This window comes from Triturus cristatus, chromosome 7 (genome assembly GCF_964204655.1).
Source record: "Triturus cristatus chromosome 7, aTriCri1.1, whole genome shotgun sequence".
NCBI lineage: Eukaryota > Metazoa > Chordata > Amphibia > Caudata > Salamandridae > Triturus > Triturus cristatus.
This window is the reverse complement of record NC_140590.1, coordinates 1343202336-1343217884: the sequence shown is the minus strand read 5'-3', so window position 1 is coordinate 1343217884 and position 15549 is coordinate 1343202336. Positions and strand designations below refer to the sequence as shown.

The 15549-nt window shown below is 43.7% G+C and overlaps 1 protein-coding gene across 2 annotated transcripts in view; it reads left to right on the top strand.

Annotated features, from left to right (window-relative positions):
* Positions 1-15549, top strand: part of IMPA2 (inositol monophosphatase 2) — a 278123-nt gene that overhangs the window by 230035 nt on the left and 32539 nt on the right. For both annotated transcript variants that reach the window (XM_085618988.1, XM_085618987.1), the window contains exon 6: positions 8021-8129. In XM_085618988.1, the coding sequence (XP_085475114.1) occupies positions 8021-8129 (109 nt within the window). The remainder of the gene's footprint in view (positions 1-8020; positions 8130-15549) is intronic.

The following is a 15549-nucleotide window of genomic DNA, read 5'->3' as shown; positions in this document are numbered from 1 at the left end:
GGTATGTGATATGACATGGGATATATCAAACTGATACTGGGTGGCCCATCCTCATAAAGACTAGATTTACTGTCCTCCATCTTGTGGTTAGAAGTAAAAGGAAGGAGACCTCGTTTACAACGTCTGTGAAGTCTGTAGTTCAGGGGCTATTGTTTAAATTCCGTATGTCATAAGGCAGGTTGGGGGTTTTCGGGTGCTGAGTGGTAACAGGTACTTCTGGTGATGATTAGAGTGGCTTAGTTTGTCTCTTCACTCATTTTAATGTGTGTTTCAAGGTTATTGTGAGCTTATGTTTGGTGTGATTCCATAATTTGGGTTGAGTGCCAGTGTCTGTTTTCTTGGTATGGTGTGCTGATCCATACTGTTCTGTAGCTCCCAACCATGCTTATTTTGATAGAAGGATTATCATTCTGTGTTCTTTCCCTGTTTCAGTGGTTTATCTAATTATCTTGGAAACAACCATGTTTTCATCTTTCTTCTGAACTTTAAATGCTCCTGAATCCCTCGAATGTTGTCAAGCAATTAGTTCCAGAGCTTGGTGGCTTGTACTGAGAAAACGGAGCATCCTAAAGATTTGTTTTCATAAGGTGGTATGAGGATCTGTGGCGCTAGCCTGGAGTACAGTGTCCTACTTTGTATCATTTAAAGTATGCACATTTTCTACAATCCAATGTATAATAGCAATGGAAAAGAGACCTGGAAAGTAAGGAAAGCAAACAAGCGCAAATATGCAAAGTAGATGTTTTTAGCTCAGAATATTTCCAGAATAAGCATGCTGGAAAAGAAAGACATTCCAATGGTATAATGTCACTCTGGTATGTGGTAAATGATTCCATGGTTTCTAGGAGTGTAGACCCACTTAGTTGCTCATTAGTATTTTAACTGTTTAGATGTAGGATACGACCCATTGACGTCCTCAGCACTACTTTCATAATGTGTAACATTTCAACGGGTTGCCCTCCATACCTGAATAGATGAAAACATAAGAAGAATTGTTTTCAGAAATGACGTTGCAGCAAAACAAATCTGAAGCATACCACACTAATGGCGCTGTCACTCTTGGCCGGTGCTGTGAGGCTTAACTCAGTCCCCCAGCACCAATCAGCATGTGAAAGGCAACATTGGAAAGGGGTCAAAGTCCCCTTTCCAGTTCTGTCTCTGTAGTAGATTCCTGCTTGGGGATGGGGGAGAAAGCAAGGCACCTTGGGGAAGGGCTGGTTCCCATGTAACCAATGGTAAGACATTCTTACCCCCAATCTGCCCTACTGGGGATGGAAAGCCCACTATACACAAGTGGAAAAGAATGAGTGCTATATACTGGCATTGGGTTATGCTCCCACCCCAAAGGGGGCAATAGAGTCTTTCTGGCCCCCTCCCGGGAGAGGGGGGGTGGTAGAAAGCCCACTAGGCACCAGTGATTTCTTTTTTTTCTGGGGCAGAGAAGCTCCTTGGGCAAGTTGACTCCTCAATCTGCCTGCCTGCAGGAGGATGACAGAAAACCCACTTTACGCCAGGTATTTCTAAATGGCACAAAAATGGGGCTGCCGTTCATGACATTGAGCCTGACCCCCACTCCAGAAGGCACAATAGAGTCTTTCTCCTCTCCCGAGGGCAGATATGAAATTTGGCGAAATTTTCATATTGAGGGTTCACCTATAATCTACCCCTGGTTATTTGAGGGGGGGGGGGGGAGTGAGGAGAAAGGCCCATTATACACCAGGTATTTTACAGTAGGGCACAAAAAAGTTGTGGGAGTGTTCGGCGTTGGCATTGAGACATACTTCCACCCCTTAAGAGGCAACATGGGTCTTTATGCCCCCCGGAGGGCAAATAGGGGTTTCGTCCCGATTTGCCCATGGGGGCAGAGAGCCCACTAGAAACCAGGTATTTCAAAATGGCACCGAAAAAAATGGGGGTTCCCACCACAGCATTGGCCTGTAACCCCAACCCAGACGGCGCAATAGAAACTTTCTGCCTCCCAGGCGGCAGAAAGGAGATTTGTCCCGAATGGACCCTGGGTGGGTAGAAGGCTCACTTGACAGCAGGGAAAAAATGATCCGTAAGTAGGGGGCTATCTGCCAAGGCATTGGGCTATGCCTCCTCCCTAGAACGAGCCCATCAGTTTCCCTGCCCCCAGGGGTGATTGGGGGATTATTACAAACCTGCCCTTGAGGGTGGGGGAATGGGGGGGTACAAAAGCCCACTAGACACCAAGGATATATTACACACCAGGGATATATTTTTTCTTTTCTTTAAAAATAAATGGAGTGTGAACTGGCTGCCCTAGAGTTGTGCCTATTCGCCTCCCCTAAAGCCTCCACCCCTAAAGCCCTGGGGTGCAGAACATCCGCATTCTCCTGGCAAGCAAGAGAAAATGTGGATTCTTTAGGGCGTAGCTTTGACAAACAAACCTGTGGTGAGGGTGGGGGGACGGACGTAAATCCAAATCTTCTCTTACTTGTCATGCTGGCACTCAGAAAAACCTACTAAACCCACAAATTTCTGAAAACTAGACAGCCCGGGGAGAGCAGGGTGGTATGTCTTCTGTGGATCCCACAACGTTTTTTTACCCACAAGGCCCTTCAAACCTCAAACTTAGGCATACATCATGCATTTCCCTCTCATTTCTGTGAGGGAAAGTTCCTGAGTTTGCTGGGAATTCAATCAAATGTCTATTTTTCTTTTAAATATAATATTTTTATATTCACAAACAATAAAAAACAATTGTACTAAGAACATACACTCAATGCATAAGGAGCCAAGCTCCATGTGGAATCAGTATCACTCCCATCATACATGTTTAACGTTCTAAACAAGATTGATGGCAGTGGTTTTAGAAAGGACAGCCAGCACCTCTTTTAAGTTTCCAAATGTAGGTCACAATATGTTGTTCGAATTTCTGTAGAACGTTTAACTACCAGGGATCACAATGTAGACTAAACATTCAATTTCAGGATACAATTAAGGCCCATTCACACATTCAGTTGTTTTATACCATTGAGACTTTACCAAACGTCAATATATAAAAGAAGGAACCTCTACGTGGGATATGAATGCAGTAATGGTTCATTGATTCGCCTCTACATCTCCCGACGCCAAACCAGCTGGTGTAGGGGGCATCAGTTTGAGCAACATTTCAGCCTTTAATATAATGTCTTCCTCTACTTTCTTACTTTTGCTCTGATTTCATATGCCTTTCTTCGCCTAACACCCACTCGGCCACATCCCTAATCCCAACATGCACTAGGGTTTCTTTATGACACCCCTTCTTATTGTATATCATTTTCCAAATCCAGACTAAAGGACATTTTTATTGCCAAACAATCTCAGCATAGACTACAAGAAAACCTATTGAAAATCTTAGTAATGGCTTATTGAGCATTACCTTCTGTGGCAACTGGACATCTTTCCTATTTGTCTTTTGTCTCTAATAAAAGACGTCGTTTTGTTTTGGTGAGATTTAGACTGAACTACATTTTTTTAATGGTGGGGTACCCCGCACCCTCTTATTCTGTATCCCATCTGTCTCTTTGTCCTTGTGATGTTCTCTCCAAACAATCGATTTCACATTTGCTCATTTTCTGTACATTTTATAAGGATGAGAGGGCTAAATTCATTATCCCTCAACGAAAAAACGTAGTCTGTGTTCGTATAACCAGGCACTGGAAGTGATACGAGGTTTGGAATCTCCTTATGTATGTTACGCGCTAGCATTCTATTTATTTGCTGTTTTAAGGATTAGAAAGGTGGATATTCTGTTATGAGGGCTAGCCCCCAAGATCACCTATGTACTGAGTCTGGAAATGTCTTCTACCCTTTTAATGGTTTCCCTATTGTACAGTCTGACCCCTTTTAAGTACAGTGTGCCGAGTTATATGTATTTAAAGCACTATGAACGTTTTTGCTGGGTGTTCATTTTATCCATTTTAACATTTTTATTGAGCCACTAAGTATAACCTTGCTTGTTAACAAGTGTCATTTTATCTGTTTTTTGATACTATTTATCTTTTATGAATCTGAATTTGTATAATGTGTTTCTGAATAATGAGTTATCTGGATATATTTTATTGCCTCTTTGCAAATCATGTTTTCTTCTACTCACTTTTCATGCATTACCTTAAATGCGAAATAAAGATCTTGATGATGATGATGAACCCCAAGAACCCCTATATAGTATTACCATTAAGATCATCCACACCAGTTCCTTCACCAGTGGCATCTCCTCTAGCTCACAGAAATTGGCCTATAAATGATGGCTTTACCGATGACACGAAGAAGGTGAACTGCCACCAGAGTATATTCCAGCACCAACAGACCTAGAATGGGTTGATTATATTGTTCGAGTTGACTGAGTGTTACTCCACCTCCATCAGACTCACCACCTAATGAAACAGGAGGTTTTCATAGCCTCATGTTCCAACCTAGGAGATGAATTGTGTTCTTTATGATTTTAAGGAACTATCTTGAAAATCTGTGATATTGATCCCTATTATGGACTGTATGTGGTCAGAAGGTCTGAAAACTATGTAAAACTCAGAAGCTACTTGGTGGTTCCATTAGGGCAACATCTCAAAGGGCCTAATTTTCCTCCAAGAGAAATCAGATTTGGTAATGACAAAAAAATCATCTCTACAAGGATGGAGAGTGTACTTTAAAGTCCTAGCAAGAAGTGGTTTATCAAAAGAGAATGGTCAGAGATATACATATATTCTGGAGTAAAGAGCCATAATACATTGCTTACAATTTTTCCTCCCCAGCATGCAATAGAGTTCAGTGTTAGTTTGCACAGACAACATGACTTCCATGTATTATCTCAACAAACCATAAGGAGAAACCCTATCTCTTTCCCTATCACAAGAAGCCCAAAATACCTGGGATTGGGCTATACAGAACAGATTTTAGTCAAACATGTACCGGTAAAAGAAAATTCATGGGCAGATGCCCTAAGCAGAGGATACAAATAATGTTTTGCATAGGAATTGAATTGGTCCCATCTAGTGGTTTTCAGACACTGGGGAGCACCAAACCTGGATCTGTTTGCCACAGAGCAGAACAAGAAGTGCCTTTTCTATGCCATCAGATATCCACTACCAGGGTTGTGGGGGAATGCATTTTTGATAGCATGGTCAGGAACCTTTGATACCTGAAGAAGTGGTTACCCTCCCTAAGCCAGTGCAGAAGGCGAAAAATCTGGGAGTCATGATTGACGACTTATTATCCTATAAAGAGCAAGTAAATAAAGTTGTTTCCGCGTCCTTTTTCTCCCTGCATGTAATTAGAAAAATCGCACAATTTCTACTGCCAGAAATGCTTAAGACGGTGGTTATTGCATTAGTTATTATGAGAATAGATTACTGCAACAGGCTTTATTCTAACCTGCCTAAGAAATGCTTGGAAAAGTTGCAGACTACAAAATGCGGCAGAAGATCCCTAGACATAGTTCAGTCTCCTGCCAGTGAGAAAACGTATCATCTTTAAGGGACTCTGTACAGCCTATAAGGCCCTGCAAGGTCAGGGCCCAATGTACCTGAGAGATAGGCTCAGATGGTTTCTTCCAAATAGGACTCCCTGTTCTAGGTTGGCACGAGAACTGATTGTTCCCCCTCACAGACGAGGTACCTGGGGACGCAGGAGCCTGATCAATGCATGGCGCTATACTGGAATCGTCTCTCCTGGGAACTAAAAAATGCGACTTCTTTGCTTAAGTTCAGGAAGGACTTAAAGATCTGGCTTTTTACACTGGGCCTGTGGGTAGTTTATTCTGGAAAGCATACAAATTCTTCTCTGTCCCTTCAGTCATAGGTAGCGCCAAGACACCTCCGGGAAATTGTTGTCGCTTTACAAAATTTAAATCAAATCTTTTTCTCCCAGTACCCCTAATCACAAGAGAACTGTGCAAGATGAGGGAAGGACCATGCAGAATAATTCTGTTAGCTCCATGGTGGCCAAGACTGTATTGGTTCACAGAGCTTCTTCTACTACCAGAACAGCCACAGATCGAATTTGCAGTAGTTTCCGATCTCCTGCCTCTCAGCAACGGCCAAGTACTTCACCCAGAAACAACATCTCTAGCATTGTCAGCATGACTCTTTGAGCAAAATGAGTTTGTTTCAATGTTTAAAAATCACTAAAGATTGTAAAGAGAATCCAGCAAAAGCAAGAGCTGTTTCCACTAAAAGATCTTATACAGCAAAATGGAAAAGGCTTTTCGGTATGGTGCACCCAAGAGAACTTTCATCCAATATCTTCAGAACCGCACTAAATTCTACCATACTTACTAATTTTGTATCAGTCAGGTCTTGTTCACTCTTAGCAGCTATAGCTAGATATGGAAGACCTCAAAATCACCCAACACTGTGTTCAGCTAAGATTATCAAAGAATTCCTGAAAGGGCTTTTTAGAGCTTTTCCTTCAACCAAACATCCACCAATACCTTGGCAATTCAATATGGTTCTCTCCCAATCTATTAGGAGCCAATTTGAGCCAATCAAAATCAGATTTAAAATTTCTCTCCTCTGAGACAGCACTCCTAGCTTTAACCTCTGCTAGAAGTGTGAGTGAGATTCAAGCTTACAGTAAAAGAAACCTCTCTATAATTTTGAGATGACTGGGTCAGAACAAATCCTCGATGTATTCCTAAAATACTTTTAGATTTTCACCTGAATTAACCTGTAATTATTGATTATTTATTTTAAAAAAAAACAAAATTAAGCTTGCCATGGCAGCAGAAAGAGGGCTACACACTCTGGATGTGAAACAATGCCACAAAACAGGCAGCTTCAGAAAATCAGACCAGCTCGTTTTAGCTTTAAGTGCAAGGGGACATACAATATCAAAGCAATCTGTTGCTTTCTGGGTATCATCGGCCATCATGTACTGTCACAAAATAGTGGTGAATCTGATACAAGCAAACAGCTCCACACACTCTACCAGAAGCGAGCCAACCTCTACAAGCTTGTTGGCGGGACTATCCTTCATGGACATCTGTCGTGCAGCAACATATAAAAACACACATACATTCACTTAGCACTATTGCCTTGAGTCTTCCGTACAGAGAGAAGATGCGGCTGGACAGGCGGTTCTACAGCATCGTTTTATATATAGCAAGCCATCTCCATTGCTTATCCGCCTTCCACTTGCTTAAAATGTTGCTTTCATGGTACTGCTATCTCGTCTGATTCAAGTATATGACTCTATGAAAGATCCAATTATGGACAATTAAAAACGTATTTGTAAGTGTAGTTTTCCAGCATTGGTAAATTTCATAGATTCACATGTGACCGTCCCCTTCAGAAGGTCATCAAAAATAATATAAATTTAACACCAATGCAGTAAGAAATCTGAGGAAGGTAGCCTTTCAGGATCTGGTCATCAAGCTGATTGTGTCTGACTGGTTGAAGTGTGGTTCTTTTCAAATGATGTGAGCCGGCTACTAAATATTCAGTTTTAGCAATTGCAATTCACTACCATTACATTGCTTTTAGGGATCACCACGGGTCTCCCAGCTCGATGACTAGCATGATTCAAGCATGTGAGTCTATGAAAGATACCAATCTCGAAAACTACACTTACAGATAAGTAATTTTTATTTCCGCACCTTTAATGCAGGGGTGTCCAACTTGGGTCCTGGACTCCTAGATCAATGCCACGTTTGTAGGATATCCACATTAGGTACTTTTCAATGTGATTCATCGAAATGCAATCCATTTGTATAGTCTGTGGTTAATCTGACAATCTAGCATGAATCTGGTCTTTCCGGATTTACATTGGAAACTGACGTTTTTACCTTTTTTTGTCCTTTATAGTTCACAGCTCTGTTCGGAGGTAGTGGTTCTTTAACTTCCAAAGTGTTTCTGTTCATTTGAATTGCGTCAATTTTGTCATTGTTCAATACAAGACTTTTGTGATGGGGTCATTGAGGTGCTTACGAAGCATTCTGTGTAAAGCTTAAGATAAGGATGTACAAATTCATGAGCCATGACCATGTCTTAATTGGATGTCCCCTTGTGTTCACCTGCAGATATCTCCAAAGCCTTGATATTAACAGAGATTGGAACAAAGCGAGATCCTGCCACTCTGAAACTATTTCTAGGCAATATGGAGCGGTTGCTGAAATGCCAAGCTCACGGGTAAGACGTTGGGCAAGTTCCTTTGAGAGAACTGTTAGGTGATGGTTTAGGAAGCATATGCTGGAACGTCTGAAGCCAGCTGGTTGAGTCTGAAGGTGAGAAGGTCCGGTTGAGCATCTCTGAGGGTATAGTGAGGGTTTTCTGAGTGACTTCTGGGGTGTATCAGGGTGGACTGGGGGTCGCTAAGAGCCAGCAGAGGAGTGTCTGATTGGGAGTGACTCTAGACAGTTGAGGGTCATTTGAGGGTATTTAGAAGGTATCCGTGTGAGCTAAGAATCACTGAATGGAGACTGTGGTTTTTCAGGAAATCTCTAGGTGAATCACACAATTCTTCTGTTTTAGGTGAAAGCCTTAAAGACAGCGCAGCTGTCTGGTTTGCTAATGTAATCTTGGGGACATTCTGAAAGCTTCCTTTGGAATGCATTTCACCCATTGCTTATCATTGGTTTTGTGGTTTGTAACCCACATTTGCTTGCTTTCTATTTGCCGGCTGCACTTATTCTAGGCTGTCACGCTTGGTTTCGTTCCTTCCCTTGCTTAAACCCTGTATACTGTATTCTTCCACCAGTACTGGATTTCTGTAAACGGGCCTTTAAATAGTGTTATTATCTTTTCACAGTTCCTGTGCATTCAGAGGCAGAGGTCAAATGTCCGCCTCTGTGATTCCAGGAGCTTGGCGTTTACTTTTCTTTCTTTGACTTCAAACTGAGAGGATTTATGTGGCAATCATGGTGGCTACCGGAGAAGTGCTTGAGGAAGGCTGTACGATGTTTGTTTATTTTCTAGCACACTGCAACATATAATTGTCTGTAATTGAACTGTGCAGATATTTCAGAATATTTCAGATTAGAAATGCACAAATGAAGCACACTTTTTGGTAATTCTGAAGGGTGGTGGAAACAAGTATTTTAATATGATCAAAACAAATCAATTCACTAGTGAATTTCCACACAATACTGTTTGTACGCTGTATACTTTTTATCAGTAAAACTGTATGTCTTTGCAAATGTAATGGTCTTTTAAGTTGAAAATGTGTTATCTGTAATGGCAGTGAGATACAACACCATGCATACTTCATTTTACCCCACTCCACTCTACTGTAGGTCCCTCCACACCACTACAGTCTACTCTGCACCACTCCACACTGCCCCACTTCACTCAGCACCTCTCTACTCTACACAACTCTACTCTATGCCAATGCACTCTACCCCATTCTGCAAAACTGCACTCTATGCCATTGCACTCTACACCAATGCACTCTGTCTATTCTACTCTGCACTACCGCACTTTACGCCACTATACTCTACTCTGCCACACTTTACGCCACTGCACGCTATGCCACTCTACGCCATCGTGCTCCTAACTACTACAATATACACCACTTTGTTCTACTCTGCATCACTGTACTCAACACCACTACTCTCTGTGCCACTGAACTCTATGCCACTGCACTCTACTCTGCATGACTGTACTCTCTGCCACTGAACTCAACACCACACGACTCTCAGCGCTGCACTCTGTCACTGCACTCTTTGCCCATCTATTCTACACCACTGCACTCTATGCCACTACACTCTTGATCACTCCGCACCACTACACTTCACACCACTGCACTCTACTCTTTGCACCTCCACTTACACCTCTGCAGTCTACCCTGCACCACTCTGCTCTACCCTGAACCACTCCACTCTACGCCCCTTTACTCTGAAACAATCTACTCTACACCACTGCACTTTTCTCTGCACCAGTCTACTCTATGCCTCTCTACTCTACGTCACTGTACGCAATGCACTCTACACCACTTCACTCATAACCAATGCACTCCACATCACTGCATTCTACACCAATCAACTCTTTACTACTGCACTCTGCGCCACTATATTCTACTCTGCAACACTTTACTCCTCTGCACCCTATGCCATTGTATTCTGTGCCATTGTACTCTACATCACTGAACTCTGCCATTCTATTCTGCACCACTGTACTCTACACCACTGCTCTCTATGCTACTCTACACCACTGCACGCCAGTACGTGCTACATCACTCTACTGTACGCCACTGCACTCCACAGCTCTGCACTTTCTGCCTCTGAACTCTACACCACTGTACTTTGCACTTCGCCACTCTATACCACTCTACTCTGCACCACTCTACTCCACTGTACTATAAACCACTGCACTCTACCCCAACTTCACTGCACTCTGTGCCACTATACTCTACACCACTGTACTCTACACCACTGCTCTCTTGCGCCACTTTACTCTGCACTCCACGCTAGTGTACTCTTTTCCACTCTACTATACAACACTGCACTCTACAACAGATTACTTTGCAACACTGCAGTCTCTGCTACTGAACTCTACACCACTCTACTCTGCAGCATGCTAACGCACTTCACACCATTGTGCTCTGTCACTGCACTATATGCCACTCTGTTCTACTCTGCATAACGGTACTCTATGCCACTGCTTTCTGTGCCTCTCTAATCTGCACCACTCTATTCTGTGCACTGCACTCAACTCACTGCATTCTCCCCATTGTACTCTACTCTGCAAGATTGCACTCTCCGCCACTTAACTCAGTGCCACTCAACTCTGCACCACTGGCCTCTAGGCCACTACACGCTATGCCACATTGCGCACTATGTCACTCCACTCTACTCCACTCTATTCTACTCTGTGTTACTGTACTCCACACCACTACTCTCTGCACCACTCTTCTCTATGGCACTGCATTCTACAACTATTCACTCATGCTGCAATCTACACCAGTTCACTCCATGCCATTGCACTTAGCACCACTCCGCAACACTTTTCTCTACTCTGAGTCGCACCATTGTACTCTGCACCAATGCACTCTAAGCCACTCTACTCAAAACCAATGCACTCTACACCACTGCAGTGTATGCCAAGGTACTCTGTCACTGCACTCTATGCCACTCTATTCTACTCTGCACCACTGCTTTCTACGCCACTGTACACCGCACACTCAATGCCACTACACTTCACATCAATACACTCTGCACCACTCTACACCACTGCCCTCTACAACAGTGTACTCTGTAGCACTGCCACTGAATTCTACACCTCTGTACTCTACGCTGCACCACTCTATACCACTCTACTCTAAACCACTGCCCTCTACGCCACTCTACTCTAAACCACTGCACTCTACGGCAACCACTCTGCACTACTGCACTCTACGCCTCTATTCTCTACTCTGCAACACCCCCAGTAACTATTAGATCTGGGTTAAATCCATCATAGTTATTTAGCTCACTTCACCACCCTAGTTCAGACCCAACCATATGCAAATCAGTATTGACCCTGTTCTTCATGGGAACAGCCCAGCTGGAACTGCCAAGTTAGGTCTTCCCTGACCCTCAGCAAAAAGACTTCAGGATAATGGGAACTCTAGAGAAATAGGCTGTCTCACAACCTAGTGACCAAAGACGCCTTTACTGTACTTGGGCGTTGCACAGAGATGTGTCAATAGCTAGGCTGTTAGAAGCGATAAACTTCTGTGTCTTCTAAGTAAACACAATTATAAGCAAGAAATTTCACTGACACTTGAAAAAGAGGAGTTTCTTTTTATTTTGCCACTCCTAGTAAAACTTTAGTTCGTTAAAAGAAAATGCAGACCCAACAAACTAACATTTTCCCCCCAAACTACTACTGCCTGTCACATAATAACTAATGAGGACACCATAAATGGCAGACAACTTATAATGATCATCTCTTTTGCTGAAGGTGGTAGATATGTTATATGTGAGAACTTGCAGTTTTATTCACTAGTATCTTATGGATGTTTTGAATTAGTGTCCAGGGCCTAGTGTACAGAATTCTAACTTTCAGGCATATTTTTGTTAGTTGAAGCCAGGGTAGGGACTGACCCCATGTAAACGGCTGCTTCTTCAACCAATACTCAGTTTCACTTCTATCCAGCCCCACTCCATCCTAATACGCGAAGGGGCCATGCCCCCTCACCTTTTGCCCAAAAATAAGTGTGTCTGGTAAGCTGAGCTAAGGTCAACCTGAGAAACACTCTTTATTTTCCGGTCAGGCAGCCAGGAGTTAGACATACGCTAAATACTCAGTCTTCTGGGTGCCTGACCAGAACTTTGCTGGGCTGAAGATGTCACAGCTCCTGTGGGCGTGACCTCTTCAGCCTGGCAAACCACCTCGAGGCCCTCCCCCTCGTGACGAAAGGGAGCAACACTGATAGCCCTGGGCAGTTCCGTTCTAAGCCCTGAAGAGCCCGGGGCCAAGTGTCAGTCACTGACATCTCCTCACCTAGCAAGGGGAGGGTCAGCAACTCACTGACCCCATTCCACTCGACGAGTAGTGCCTGTTGCCTCCCCTCATTGGTTGATCTATGGTTAGCCAGTGAGGGAAGGCAGCCACCCCAAACCTCCTGGGACCTCTGAGATAGAGCTGCGCTGATAAGTGTGATTTCTTTTATTTTTTATGTTTGGTGCGTGTATGAAACATGGGAGTGAGTGCTGTGAATGGATGGATGTGTTTGTGCGTCTGTGTGAATGCATGGGTGTAAGTCAGTGTTTGTGTGCCTCACTCGCAGGCGATTAGTTATGTTCCATGGGTGAAGGTTTAAATGGCTTAGTGAGGGTTCCCCTGTCGTCGGTAGTCCACCTACATAGGGTTCAGGTTTTCTGTGTGTACCGTGTGTACCTGGAAGCATACACACATTTTGATGGTAAAGAGGAAACATAAAACCTTTAAAGATTCACTTGGCAGAGCTTTAGTTCTGTAAAGTACCTAAGATATACATATTCATGTTAATTGGGAATGGGCTTCTTCATCCCTCACAAGAGATTTATTTTGTTGATAGTCCACCCATGCAATTCCAGTATCAGTCAGTTTCATGTAGACTAATTGCATCCGATATTTTTTACATTGTTTTTTGGTCTTTCTATTTTGTGTACCAGTAATGATTATTAATGTATTTTTACATGTAGTTTACAAATATAGGCTGAATTAGCATACTTGCAATTGAAACAAATTTCATATGATGTGTAGAAATGTGTTAAATAACGTGTTTTAGCTATCCCCCATTTCATATGTAAAACACCATTTTAGACAACATGAATGCCATCTCTGTCACTCACTCCTGCTTTCCAACCTGCAAACATCCTGTCCCCACAGGCTTGCAGAACACACAGTTGAACGGATGAGATAATGGATATTTCCATTGCTGTAGTTGTTTTGCTACTGTTTAATATAAGATTGCAACACATATGCTTTTGCACTAATCCATTCACAGGGAGAAGGTCCTATTGTCAATGTTTTCTATTAGTTAGATCATCTCCAGATGACCTTAGTATAAAGGATGTTGAATATTCTTAGTTCTAAAATTGGGGTGGTGCGTAAGGTAAAGTAATGTGTATTTTGCCTTTATGGTAGGATTTGCTAAAGAAATTGCACTTTTACTCACACCACAATGATTTTGCAGTTTCTCTAATTTGTTTTACAAGAATTGTGTACAAGAACCCCTTGATTTTCGGGGTGCGCCTGAGATTATTTGAGCTTTCCTTAATGCTACTTGGGATGCTGTCTGAATTCCTTTTGATTTTGCTGCTCATTTTGGACTTGCAATAATTTTCTGATGTTACATACTCAGTGTAACTTTGCATCTAAGAGACTTCACTTTTCATTGTTCTAAAACTCAGTTATTGAGTGGGATCCATTACTTATTTACAGTTTTACTCTGCTGATCTAATATTTGAGAAGATGCCTTGGCATGCAATTCAATATGTGGGAGGACCATAAGAGGTAAATATTTGGGGTGTTTACATTTTAGGGTATCCAAAATTTGGGTTATGGTTTTTGTCCCACAAATCTTGGTAGCAGAGGATGGTTGCATGGTAAAAAGCAGCTTCTTTTACCAAGAAACCAGTTTTAAGTGCCTTTTACCCCCTAATGCCCAGTCCTAGGAGATAATGAATGTTCGAGGCATATGAGCTGCAGATTACACACTATGCATAGATCGCCATCTGGTGTTGGACCCGGATGTTTGCACTTGTTTTTGTCTTGGAAAGTCATTGGAAGTCACGAGGTATGTGGCTCCTCCTTTGGATCATAGTGCGCATGGGCATTGGCTCCATCCTCAGATTGTTTTTTTCCGCCACCTCGGATGTGTTCTCGCGTTCCAGTTCGGAACTGTTAACGGTTTTCTCTTTCGACGCGCAATCCTTCCCTTCTCAACGGTATTGTTTTGATCGCGTTTTTCAATCACACGCGACCCTTCAACTTCGAAGTCTTAGATTCCGGTCGACGACAAAGGCCTTCGGGCCTACCTGGGCCTCATCTCCGGCTCATGGAAAGGACGCCATTCAAAAAGTGTCCTCGATGTGGGTCGAAGTTTCCCCACACCGACCTACATGAGGTGTGCAACCTCTGCCTCTCACCGGAGCACGAGGCCAGAGACTGTCCAGCTTGCGCCTCTTTCTGCTCCAAGAAGACGATCCGGGACCAGCGAGCTCGAAGAACAATGGCACGCTCGTCATCTTCGATCCCCGACGACATCTTTCAAGAGGGTCGAAGAAGCCATTATCAGCGCCTCCGAAGCAGATGATTCCGACGTCGAAGACATCATTCCAGCTCAAAGGGCCGTGAGTACAGACGTCGACCCCGACCCCCCCCCCCCCCCCTTGACACTATCAAAAAAGGCTTCGGTACCACCTCCACCTTCGGTCCCAGGTGCACACCGAGACACTGCTTCCCATGCCCCGCCTTCGGGCCCGGTAAAGAAGCCTATTCAGCCTTTAGGCGACTCGGGCTCGAGTCAGCCTACCCTCGGTACCGAAAAGCAAACTCAGGCACAAAGAAGATGTCCTCACCCACGCCGACCGCTGTTTCGACATCAAAGCACTCTGCGTTGAAGGCTAGCACTGGTGTCTCGGCACCGACAACACCCTCGGAGCCGACTTAAAAACGCCCACCAAAAGGCCCCGATTCTTCGAAGCCCAAGACCTCGGAACCGAAAAAACAGCAACCGGTTCCATCCGATAAAGACATCGACACCGAAAAAACTTACGGCACGGAAGCCCTCGACTTCGAAGGATCTGTCTCCCACAGATGAACTGTTTCGTCCAGATCCTACCCAAAAAACTCTTGTGAAGGATCCGAAGACTGGTCATTTAATGCTTAGCATCAAGAAAAGACCCCTGGAAACGCCTGCCCCCACACCACCACCAAAGAAGAGAGACTTTGCTACCTCTCCATTAAGGATCCCTTCTCCTCATCCTTCTCCTCCTCCTCCTCCCCCACCACACCGCTCTCCTACACCATCACCTACCCCAGTAGATGATGATGATGACACCTCAGATGATGCAGGGGGAGGTGCGGACGATCAACCCCTTGGGGACCCTACCCCTACTGGCTCCACTGACCCCTGGGATGA